Source organism: Mytilus trossulus, chromosome 8 (genome assembly GCF_036588685.1).
Source record: "Mytilus trossulus isolate FHL-02 chromosome 8, PNRI_Mtr1.1.1.hap1, whole genome shotgun sequence".
Classification (NCBI taxonomy): Eukaryota; Metazoa; Mollusca; class Bivalvia; order Mytilida; family Mytilidae; genus Mytilus; species Mytilus trossulus.
Window position 1 is genome coordinate 13,375,506 of NC_086380.1, and position 12,568 is coordinate 13,388,073.

A 12,568-nucleotide genomic window follows, 5' to 3' on the forward strand; every position below is an offset into this window, starting at 1 on the left:
ATGAAGAGTTTATCCAAAAGGGATATCGATGGTCCGATGAAGAGTATGTCCGACTAAAACCGTCTGATGATAAGCATATCCGACTGGGATAGTTTGTTGATGAGTCCATCCTAATAAGAGGACCAGATGATAAGTATATCCTATTAGGATAGTCATATGATGATTCTATCCGATAAAAATTGCCTGATATTGATTATGTTTGATGGAGAGTGTCAGTAGATGAGTGTACTCGTTTTGAATGGTCAGTTTATGCACACATCCGTTTAAATGATCCAATGATGAGCCGATCCGATCACGATGGTCTGTTGATGAGCATATTCAGCTGGGATAGTTCTCTGTACACATTATAATATAAACTTTTTCTAGTCATAATGTTCCACTTCAAAAGTGAATACAGCCTTTCCAAATAGAAGTTCCACTCTTACAGGTTACTGAAATAGACTTTCCAGATTTTTCACATAAAAGACACGCTGAAGTATGTTTTCCGATTATTATATTTTTTGGTATATACTAAACCGTATAAAGCCTTTTCAGTTTTACTATCTCACTATGGAACACACAATATATAACGTTTCTGTTTTCGATAGTTTAATGTTGACCCTTGTAGCTTATGATGGTTATGATGGTTAATTACACATTACACATACTTTCAACAGACTGATAACGGACGTACTGGCTTTCGCATTTTAAGACATACTTTTATAGTCTTTTTTACTGTGATAGTTGATGATTATATATTATCTATAAAACTCATGGTTGAGTCTGACAAAAACCTGTCGCAAAATTAAACACTGTGCCAATGCATGTAGTTAGACCATTTTTTTTCATTTGACCCAAAATGAGTTTGTCTATGAAATACCTGGTATTGACATGTATTATATTGATTCTGATTTGAGAAATTTATCTCAATGGTTACACTATGTCCTTGGTTTCATTCATTTTCAAACTATTTCAATGAAAGTCAATCCTACAGTATTATGCGTAGTATGATTTTAACACTATGCAATTCACAAACACTCCATCTCTTGGTACCCAAATGTAAATCTGATCTCATGATTCACAATTACTCTTACATTGTTTTTAAAAGAGTAATTATTATTACTCATTATTTGCAACGACATTTATTTGTGTTTAACACATGATAGTATCGTGGTTTTCACACATATCGATGTCATTTTTGTTTTTAAATGAACCATTATTTAAGTTTTGAATATTGTAAGTTGACATTGATCGAGTACAATCTTGTGAGTTAGCACTTGTAACGGAACATAAAATGCAATTGTTGGAATATGATTATAAGGTTTCGCATGCCATCATGTACTATAATGATACCGAGCGTTATAAAATCATTGTAAATTTTACTGGCCATGCTGTTTGGTAAATATATTAAGTCAGAATACAATGAAAGATTGATGATCTTTTATCGTATATATCCTTATCTAATATGCTTTAACGTGCCTCAGTCGGTTAATTCTAGTATGCAAACTTCCTACTTTCTGGAATAGAACGCCATTTGCAAGTTATTTAGTAATGCTATCTCATGAATTATGTGTTAATTGCTTTCAATAATACCGATCTTTTCTCCCAACCATCGGAACTTTGCCCGAACTTCTTCCTGCATCAAATTAAAGCACATGGCAATCATAGACAATCCAAATATAAGATATACACTACAAATGATCATCTTTTCCTGATTATCAAACGATCCGCTGTTTGATCCGGGTACAAAATCACCAAACCCTATAGTAGACAATGTTATGAAACAGAAATAGGATCCGATTAATAAATCCCAATCGTCTTCCCAAGTCGCAAAAATCACGGCCCCCGCTAAAATGTAAGATCCTATCAATAACAAACTAACAAAGATCGGAACACGGACACGTTCTTCTTTTCCATCATTGAAACCTTTGACCTTATTGTCTTTTTTGTTGAGATTATTGATGTCAAGTTCTGGAATGTTGGAGAGATTCTTTGAACGTCGTTTTGCATACCACTGGGCTTGTTGTGGACAGCATAAACATATAACTATTTTACAAAAGTGTTTGTAGAAAAACCGAAAACAGTTGCCCATCGAGCTTCCGAGATTGGCTAAACATAACAAAGTAAGAGGTATTCCAAAAATAGCATAGATTATGGTGATGAGACGCCCTAAATTGGTTTTTGGAGCTGTGTTACCATAACCTAAAAAAATGAGATATATAATTATACAGTAAATGGATACTGTAGGTCTTGGCCTCAGTGACTTATTTTCAATTATTGTTGTTGTCAGTGAAATAAAGTCAAGGAGGCCAAGGTTGGACAAATGGATACAGAGCACTTGGCATACTGGAATAAATGTAAACCTGAAATTAAACTTTGAGTATGTTTCTTTTATTACTAAACATTCAATCATAACATGAATCAATGCTAAGTGTTAATTTTATTCTATTGTTTTCATGCAATTCCATCATAATTGTGATCCTCGTGTAAAACAACTTTATTTACTCGTTGATTTACTCAAGGTAGCAGCAAAGTCATTGTTTTGATTTGTCTGAACTTATATTTTTAACGAACCTGTATACTTCTAATTTCAAATCGGATATCACATCATGATGCTGTTTACGGAGATCGTTGGTTTAGATTCGATTTATGTAAACGAATGGATCGTTTAATAAACCTATTCTTAAAGGTAAGTTATCAATTTTACACTAGCTGTTGTAAGATCTTCCAATATTGTCTTCCTGATTAAAAAAATTATTCTATTTTTAATAAATTGAAACAGGACTAAATTTGTTGAGCTGTGAAGTTGTGAACACTTATGGGACTTTACATAGTACTGATCGATCTTTCTAGTGGAAAAAAGATTATTAGTAAATTGAAAATATTATGTATTTGTATAATCTGATTATTCTTTAACCTGTCTACTATGGAGACTGAAAATAGCAAATATAAAGTGGTTTTGCATAGTTATTTTTGAAATTTCCAATAGTTAAAGGTAGCATGATTATTATCTAATACGCCATACGCGCGTTTCGTCTACGTAAGACTCTTAGGTGACGCTCAGATCAAAAATAGACATTTAAAAACCTCAATACTTTGTGACACAATTATAACAACGAATTTTGTGAGTTTCTGTTTCACTTCAGGCATGTTGACAATAAAAGTAAACCAACTATAGTCTTTGAATGGTTCAAAAAAGACTGTAAATCGACCTCAGACTTCGTCTTCAATTGATATACGTCCTGTATGACGATATATGCTCGTATTGACCTCAAACAAAGGGTATAATTGGTTGTTATTTTTTTCGAACTAGCTTTCAGTAACTGCGAGTATTCTCAGATCGGTATTTTGTGTTTTTTTTTATTGCTTCGTACCAATCTGACAAGTCAACCCCTTCAAAATTGATTGTTATAGTTGTTTTTCTTGTGTTCTTCGTGCTATAATAATACTGTCCCAAATCAAGAAATAAAGCAATCAATAATAATATGCTTTTAACTCAATTTATCAAGAATTGGTTCCGCGATTTACTGCATCCTCTTTTTATACATAAATATGGTTGGAACAGGATATAATCCTTAAATCCTATAGTCGTTTGCTTCAGGGGTCTGGATAATAATCAAACACGCAGCTTTTCAACAACCACCGGATATACAATCATCATGAGATGTTCACAGTATTACTTTAGAAAGTGTTTTTCGTTGATTATTTCTTAATGACTGAAGAATTTACAGATTGCAAAAAAAAAGTAAACAATCCCAAAGAAACAAAGTACAAACTACATAATGAACAATATTTTGGTTTTGAAGAATGGGACATTTTCGAAACTTAAGCGATGACTTGATAAATACATGTATGAAAATAAGAATGGAAATAGGGAATGTGTCAAAGAGACAACAACCCGACCATAGAAAGGTCAACAGCAGAAGGTCACCAACAGGTCTTTCCAGGTACTTCTATTTATAGCACTAATACTACTTTTACTCACCTATAGTAGTTATAACAGTAATAGAGTATAACAAAGAGCTAGAGAAAGTCCATTGTAATTCTCCCTTTTCTTTTTTACCATCCCATCCTTTTTCTTTTGTTGCCGTGTAAATTTCTCTCTGGAATTCTAACAAAAGGAGTTCTGCGTCAATGGTCCAATTTTCTCTACTAAATATATTATGTAGTTGTGTTATATTCCATAATTTAGCTATTTTTGATTGTCGTTGACTTTCCACCTGATGGCGAATTATTTGCTCTTCTGGTGCCTCGATTTCTTTAAATATAAATCCTCCCATGATAGCGTAAGCCACTACCAATGAACACAGTCCGATACGAGAGAAGAGAAATGCTAGAAATCGTTTACAACAGTAACAACATCGGTTGCAACGACTGGTTTGGTATCTCGACGACGTTGCACGGTTTTGTGTACTCTTCATTTTTTCTGACATGTTTGTACGGTTTCTGTTACGTTTTCTATGACAACATAAACAAGCACAACAACAACACTTCTTTTTCTTGTTTTCGTCATGATTTTCTTTCGATTCAATTAATACTTCTTCAATTTCAACCTGTGGATTATCTTTTTTCATTGATATATCCCTCACCATACCATTGTCTTCGGTTATCGTATCGTCTGCTAAAATCGCGTGCACACTTATGTCATCGTGATCATCTTCTTTAACAAGTTTTTCTGTTTCATCAGGTGGTTGCTCTTCTTCGTATTTTTCATTGCTTTCTTCCTCATCATATTCATTATTGTTGATATTAATCTGTTCTGGTAATAAATTTACAATCGTCTGATCGTTTTCCTCTGCGCGTGCGGGCTCCATCTTACGTATGTCGCAGTGGAATGCTTTTCATCGATGAAATTAACGTCATATATAATATAATTTAATCAGGAACTTAAGAGACCCTGATCAAATACTATTATACTTTATTTCTTTTCACTGCTATTCTATATGATAGGACCCACTGATTCATTGTTGTATCTTTTTGCTTCAGTACAAAGTTTAAATTGTACTTATCGCTACAGGCTTTTGAACTCTTTGAACACACCACGTTGTTACCTTCCTACAAATGAAATCAATAAAACTATATTATAAATAAAAATTATCTTAACATTTGCTTTATCTGCTCATCGACAGAGTTTATATATGATGTATAAAATACAAAAGGAAAGTCTGTCGCCATTGTTGTCACTATCTATTACGATAATCGACCAGTTTGCGACAGACGAGACTTCAGTTGTATACAGTTTACGGCAGACGTTAAAAAAACATGTTTTGTGTTTGTTACACAAGTGACCTGCCATCCTGTTATTATCGTTACTAATTTAATTTCTATTTAGAGTAATGACTCCTGTGGTTTCGTGAGTCAGGTTGTCTTTGTTAATGTGGCTTTTCATACAGACTAATACGCGTTGGTTATATCTGTTAAACAATTTTTTTCTGTAAAAAATGATGAGTTTTCTATTTTATGTTGGTCAGACAATTGGCCTAATGTTAGTCCCAAAATATACAGTTTTCTATAGTTTTAATGGTTATAAGATATATGTTATTGCAATGAATACCCACTCCTGGCTTTGATTGAATCACGAGACAATCTGATAACCATTTTTGACTGTAATAGTTTCTCTGTATACATGGTAAATGTTTATGTGAAATCATGTCTTTTATTGTTTATCTGATATCAATGAAAATAGGTTTGTGGTCTCAGTGATTGAATAATGAAATAATGTCACATTTCAAGTATTGAAACATTAACAAGAAGGATGTTCTATATCGACCTTCTAAAGTATAACACTACAGCCAAGATTTTATTAGGTCAGAAATTAATGGCAAACTCTTTTGGCAACTTGATTTTATTTAAGAATTGAATGCTTCTTTTTGTTAATTTATTTGGGTTTAAAAGCTGTGACCGAAGTACATTTTGTATGAAGCGAGGAAGCGCTTCATTCTAAAAATGTACGCACGGTCAACGCTTTTACAACCCTATAAAGTTACAAAAAGAAGCATTCAATACTTATAATTACATTTTTTAGCTAGGATCATGAAAACACGATGTTTATCCAGTTTTATTTAATTCACCCGTGCACTTTATTGTTGGACCTCGTGTCATCATGCATGATAAATGTTATTGTAACATAAATTGGATTTTTTCCTTTGATGTTTTTATGGAATAATTTGCTTAAAAAGTGTGGTGAGGGAAAACCATGGTATATTATATGCAAATTAATGTTGTACCATACTTTGCTAATTAAATATGCAACTCAACTAGAATTCAAAGGGAAAAAGGCGGAGCTTCAGCCATGGTATAACATATTCATGTTCATGTTATTCCATGGCTGAAGCTCCACCTTTTCAGTTTTAAATGTATCCGCCTCTTGAATATTTAGGAAACTGTTAAACGTACTAAAGGGTCTTTCATTTCATAACAAAAAGCAAAAAATTATGTGTACCCAAATCTTAAGAAACCCTTTTCAAACTATATAGGATTGTTACGAATTCCCCTAATTTTGGAAACAATTACTAAATGTTTCTTCTTTAAGTTGTGAAAAAAATGAAATGTGAAACTATCATTTCCTTTGCAAAGATCCAATTAAATTTCGATTTAAAAAAGGGGGTACCTATATAAAAGGGAATAAATATCGGCTACAAATATCTAAAAAAAACATGATTTTTTTTTGCGATCAATTAGTGTTTTTTTCATTTAAATTGTGTTTCAATAAATAATCTAATAATCGAATTAATAAAATAACGCCGGGAAGAAAGCAGTTTGTACGAAAACTAGAAATATATAAATATGCATTTTTCAATGAGATGAAAATTCTGTAAAATATGATTCATTTGTATGATACTTGAAAACAAACAAAAAAACAATTCTTACCGCCATTAGAATAATAATTATTTAATCCTTGTCCGACGCTGGAATCCGATATTTTTGTTTACCTCAGTCTGATTACATTATGAAGTTACTTGCGCAAACAACCATACACGGGGCGCAAAACGAAATAAAAATCGGGAAAATCTGACATTTTTTTTCCTTTTTTGTAAATTCAGGGGTTCTATTACATGAAATACACAAAAGATCATACACGAGGCGCAAAAGTGACTTGCGCGAGCTTCCATTTCATTGGATAAAACTGTAACGTGATCAATTTCCAATATTAGTTGAAGGTCTTGACGCTGTCAATCATTTTATTTATATTACAAATTTTATATACCATGTGTCTTACTCATTAACATATTTAAACAAACTCATCCTTCGGATTCGTTTGTTTAAATATGTTAACTCGTAAAAACCATGGTATATATAGTACTTGTCTCATGCAATTGTTTACGAAATAACATGTGATGTGCTGTTAGCCAATCAGAATAACGTATTATAATGAAACATGCATCTAATGTAATTATTTGAAGGTAAAAGCGTTTATCAAACAACATGTGTATATAAAAATGTACCCACAACTAACATGCTTTTATATACAGCCAAATAAACTATAAAAAGAAGCATTCGATAGTTATATTTTCTACTAACATTTTTAATCTGAGACAATGAAATAACCAGTTTAATCAAGCTATCTGTTTGTTTCTTTTTGTTGTCCTGAGAGGAGCAAGTGTTGAGTTTTTATGGAAAACAAACCATTACATAAGGGTGCTTCGCGATTGTTGTTTTCAAATCAAAATTTATGCAATTCATCGCCATATTTAGTCATGAATCAAACTCTGTAATCATACACTATGATAAACGACATCACAAATAATACTTTCTGATTCATGTCATAATTTTTTCATAAGATGGGCGATAATATATATGGTATAATATGTTTCATCACGTTCCGCCCTCTATTATGTAACTACGATCTCCCAGGAGTTATGATATGCTTTCATTTAAAAAAAAAATAGTTATAAACTATACATGCGATATTACTTTATTGTCGCCTGGGATTTGATTACTTCATTAAGCGTCGTTGCTAACTTTAACTGAACCACTCCGCTGACGACCGGAAAAACTTTCGTAGAAAAATAAACCGATTTAAAGTCATTTTAATACGCAAAAACATTTATCAAGATATAAAATCAACAGTATCAAAAATACTATTTTAAAACAATCAACTTCTAGGCGACTATGCTAGTTTCAATCTAAATTGACTCCTGGATTTTTAAAACCCAGTCATGTCGTTTCAAATGGGTTTTTGCTTGAAAGATACATTTCAACAGTTATTCAGCTCCCTAACATTGCGATTGAGACCCTGCGTTGTTGCAAGTGCTTTTATCTTGGATATTTTTACATTGCTGAAAATAACACATTCCATCCCACTTCCTTAAACAGGTTAAGCGAACTACTTAAACGTGACCACGTGGACTAATGTATATTCATAGAAGTGACCACTTTTAACAAAAGCACAGATAATTACACATTTTAACAGAAGAATGAAACTAGCAATTAAAACGTATGCGATTACATGTAAAACATTTCTATACGTATTTATATGTGTACCATTTTTACGGGTGATGTATTACTGTACGATGTATTTAAGAATATAATGCTTCTTTTTGTAACTTTATTGTGGTGTAAAAATATTGACCAAGGCACATTTCCGCGCTTCATTCTAAATATTTGCGCACATTTTTAAGCTATGATCATGAAAACACGAATTTTATAATTGTTTTATTTAAATCACCTGTGCACTTTATTGTGAGACCACGTGTTATCATAAACGAAAACTTTTATTGAGTAATGCAATAGCTTAAGGAATAACATGTGATGTGCAGATAGCCAATCAGAATGAAGTATTATAATGAAACATACATCTAATGTAATTATTTGGTTTAGAATGCTGCATGTTGTATGTGAATTATTTTGCCGTATGACATTAGTCTGAACATTGGCGGATGATTATAGTTGTGTCATTGGCAAGCATAACACATCTTATTTTCATAGTGTTTATAAAGAAGTTTTATCTGACGTGAATAAACCAACTACTTCCTGCTTGAAGCTTTGGATCCACTACTGATTGATAGATAGAGAATATTCCTTCCATTACCGGAAGATATAAAATGTATTTGCACTCTCGTATATCAAAAGTGCTCTGCAAGCGTTGCTTTCTTCCTGTTACTAAATTTAATACAAATAAATTATGTATTTTCCGTTTTAATCACATACTTAAAGAGAAACCAAACTTTTCAATAACAAAAGTTATCTTAAACATTTAAAAATAGTTCAACGTTCTTGAAATTTGATGAGTATGCCATGAAGGCAAAGTAAAAGTGTTAAAATTTATGAAAAGTAGTCGAGCCAACTCTATTTTAGCAAAAGTGTTGGGTACCCCTTTAAGTCCCATAGCAATGGCATAATTATGAGATTCAAAGGGAATAGTGTTGCCCCTGCAGTAATCTGTATCTAAAGACACAATTATTTATGTTTAGCAATGTATAAGTTGGTATTGGTTTGTAGAATATGTTAAAAAGAAGATGTGGTATGATTGCCAATGAGACAACTATCCACAAAAGACCAAAAGTGACACAGACATTATCAATTATAGGTCACCGTACGTATATCTTGACATCACCTTAGAAACGTCTACAACTTTCACGACTTGTTCTATTTTCATAACCTTTTTTTGTCATTCTTTCTGCAAACATTTGATTGCAACTGTGTTTCTCCCATATATAAAAGGATTACAAATATTTTCTAACATGAAAATCGATTACAATTATTTCTCTCCCATATATAAAAGGATTACAATTATTTTCTACAATAAAATTGATTGCAATTATTTTTCTCAGATATAAAAACGGTTTTGTTCTAATGAAACATATTCTGACAAGTTTATATTTATGTCTTTCTATGTTGTGATGCTACAATAAGTAACGTATACTATTTTAGGTAGAGTGAAGGTGATGCATTTTAAAACTTTTAAACATGCTGCTTTTGTTTACAACTCTCAAAGTCAGGAACTTTAGGTTTAGTGGTTGTCGTTTGTTCATGTGGTTCATAAGTGTTCCTCGATCTTTTATCGTTTTTATATAGATTAGACCCTTGGTTTTCATGCATGTTAGGACGGTTATATACTCCTTTTGTCTAGTCAATTTTTTTTTAGCTCTTTAATATAGCTTGATGTTTGGTGTAAGACAAGGCTCCGTTTTGGAATCCTTTCTTTGACCTATAATGATTTACTTTTACAAAATGTGACGTGGATAAAGAGTTGTCTTATTGGCATTAATACCACATCTTCTTATATCTATGGAGATGTAAAGAAAAAATAGAATGATATACTATCTAATTGTTCAGGTACAAATATTTCTTACAAGTCCTTAATTTGACAAACAATCTTACAGAGCACAGAAACATAATATACATTTAAGTGTCTCTCTCTTGAAAACTACTTTTTAAAAATCAGGTTTTACATTCTATCCAAAAAGTTCATTGATTGACGAAAACTTTTATTTTAAAATGGAAGCAGCAAATACAATTCATTGCATTTTTTATATGATTTTATGTTTTATATGTTTCAATATATTCTTGTATCATTAAGGGAGCTACCATTTGATTTTTAGGGGGGGGGGCTAGGATGAAAAATGTTGTCCTGCTTTTTATTTAGTTGTAATCTCTGTCCTGCCTTTTTAATTTTCACTCTATCCGGTCCTGCTTTTTTCTTTTTTAGTTTATCCTGACTTTTTTTACATAAATTGTCATCCTGACTTTTTTTTTTGCAAGTGTCTCATCCTGCATTTTTTTTTACTCAAAACTCCTGTCCTGCCTATTTTTTTTAAATTTCATCCTAGCCCCCCCATAAAAATCAAATGGTAGCTCCCTAATTTTTCATCGTTTTATATTTTGCTCAATAATATGTGTATCTTGATTTGCTTCTAAAGATAACGTATTTAGTCTAATTCAATCACTTTGCAATTTCAAAATTCGACATCTTTATTAAATCTCCCAATTATGTTCCTTCCGTCCGATGACACAAAAAGGTATCAAAACATAATTGTTATTTATAACATGAAATTTAGAAGTGCATGTTTAAGATATATTATATATTAAAGAAAAACAAATACTTACAGTGTATTTCATAAGCTTTGTGTCATTAAATCCATCAATATATGCAATTACCTGAAAAAGTTAAAACGTAAGCTATATAATTCCTGCCTTAATTATTTAGATGCATAACCATATATGTTTCATATGAATATCTATATCTATCTGTATTAGCTTGTATTGATCGGACAAGTGAGGTTATAGAGAACTTGTTAACTCTACCTAAACGCGACAACTAAACAGCTTGCTCATGTCAAAGCTTGCTATAATTCAATATTATGACCACACAACAGATAGTGAGCGAGAGAGAGTGAGAGAGAGCGAGAGAAAGAGATGTCCATGCATATGCCATTTATGGCTAGACATTTAAAATGTACGCGCGTTATACAAAAAGTTTGGAAAGCCCAATATATATACAGCTTTGAGAGTATTATGATAACATAGAACAGCAACTATTGTCATTGTCATGGTGGTTGTAAGTCTAGAGTGAATATCTAAAAGAATTGAAAACTGTGATGCTTGATGTTGCTTTATAAAAAAAATCATAAAAGACTTCATGAACTAGCTACATACCCAGTTTGAAATGCCCAAAATATATGCAGCATTGAGAGTATAAATATCATCAACATTGTTACATAGAACAGCAACTATTGTCATAGACCTGCTGGTTGTTTGTCTAGAGTGCATATAAAAAAGAATTGAAAACTGTGATGCTTGCTATTGCTTTATTAAAAAAGTCCTAAAAGACTATGAACTAGCTATATACCCAGTGAATTAATTTAAAACATCATTAATTTGTAATTATAAACGGCATCGTTTCACTTTTAATCTAAAACAAATTTTTAAATGAACCAAGTCAACATTATAATCGTTTACATCAGAGGAATCACGAAGACTCTCAGAATCCTGCTAACAATATACAATTAATTAGAGAAATAATCAATCCCTTTATTAACAGGATGACACGCGTTTATCAATTAGAATCTATACAATCCCAATGACGGACAATTACTTCTGTTTATAATCCGGAAATTATGTATACATTGTCAATGTTTGTCCATGAGAATGTACACGGATAGTCAGAGTGGTTCATTGAGTTCAGTCAACGACACTGGAGTATGAACGATTTTTTTCACCGATTTCTTTGCTAACGAGAAGTACGAGTCACAGATGTGCATGGAAGAAAACAACGAAAATCAAGCTCGGGACAATATAAAATCACAAGTCAAAAAACCAATTACAATACATATACAATTTTAAAACAAACACGACAAAAGGGCAGGCAACAACACAATTCAAAAATGTAAACGACTGAGAAAGATGAACTTAACACAACAAAACAAACGGTGAGCCAATGTGTTTATGAGATGTAAAGAGATCCTGCTGCACTAGCTTATCTCAAAGTTATAATTTCCAAACGATTATTTCTGTACCAAAACTTTAGGTACAAATCAAGTACTGTAAAATACAGATACATGTACTTCAATATTACAACAATTTTAAAGTAAAGAAGTTGTACAAAATATTTAAAATAAATTTTCAGTACTACACATTTCAAGTACAG

The 12,568-nt window shown here is 31.9% G+C and overlaps 1 protein-coding gene across 1 annotated transcript; it reads right to left on the minus strand.

The window, feature by feature from the left end:
* Positions 1-1,090: 1,090 nt before the first annotated feature.
* On the minus strand, positions 1,091-11,133 carry LOC134728316 (TWiK family of potassium channels protein 7-like). The gene is made up of 3 exons (XM_063592889.1): positions 11,029-11,133; positions 3,965-5,034; positions 1,091-2,181 (listed from the first exon to the last, which is right to left on the minus strand). The coding sequence occupies exons 2-3, from the start codon at positions 4,791-4,793 to the stop codon at positions 1,553-1,555; spliced, it is 1,458 nt and encodes a 485-aa protein (XP_063448959.1). The 5' UTR covers positions 4,794-5,034; positions 11,029-11,133; the 3' UTR covers positions 1,091-1,552.
* Between the last annotated feature and the right edge of the window lie 1,435 nt (positions 11,134-12,568).

What these genes read in the sequence shown, in the direction of transcription:
- LOC134728316 (XM_063592889.1), bottom strand. Translation starts at nt 4,793, where the DNA reads ATGGAGCCCGCACGCGCAGAGGAAAACGATCAGACGATTGTAAATTTA. An exon ending in TACTGTTATAACTACTATAG is followed by an intron (nt 2,182 to 3,964) that starts GTGAGTAAAAGT and finishes TCATTTTTTTAG; the next exon opens with GTTATGGTAACACAGCTCCA.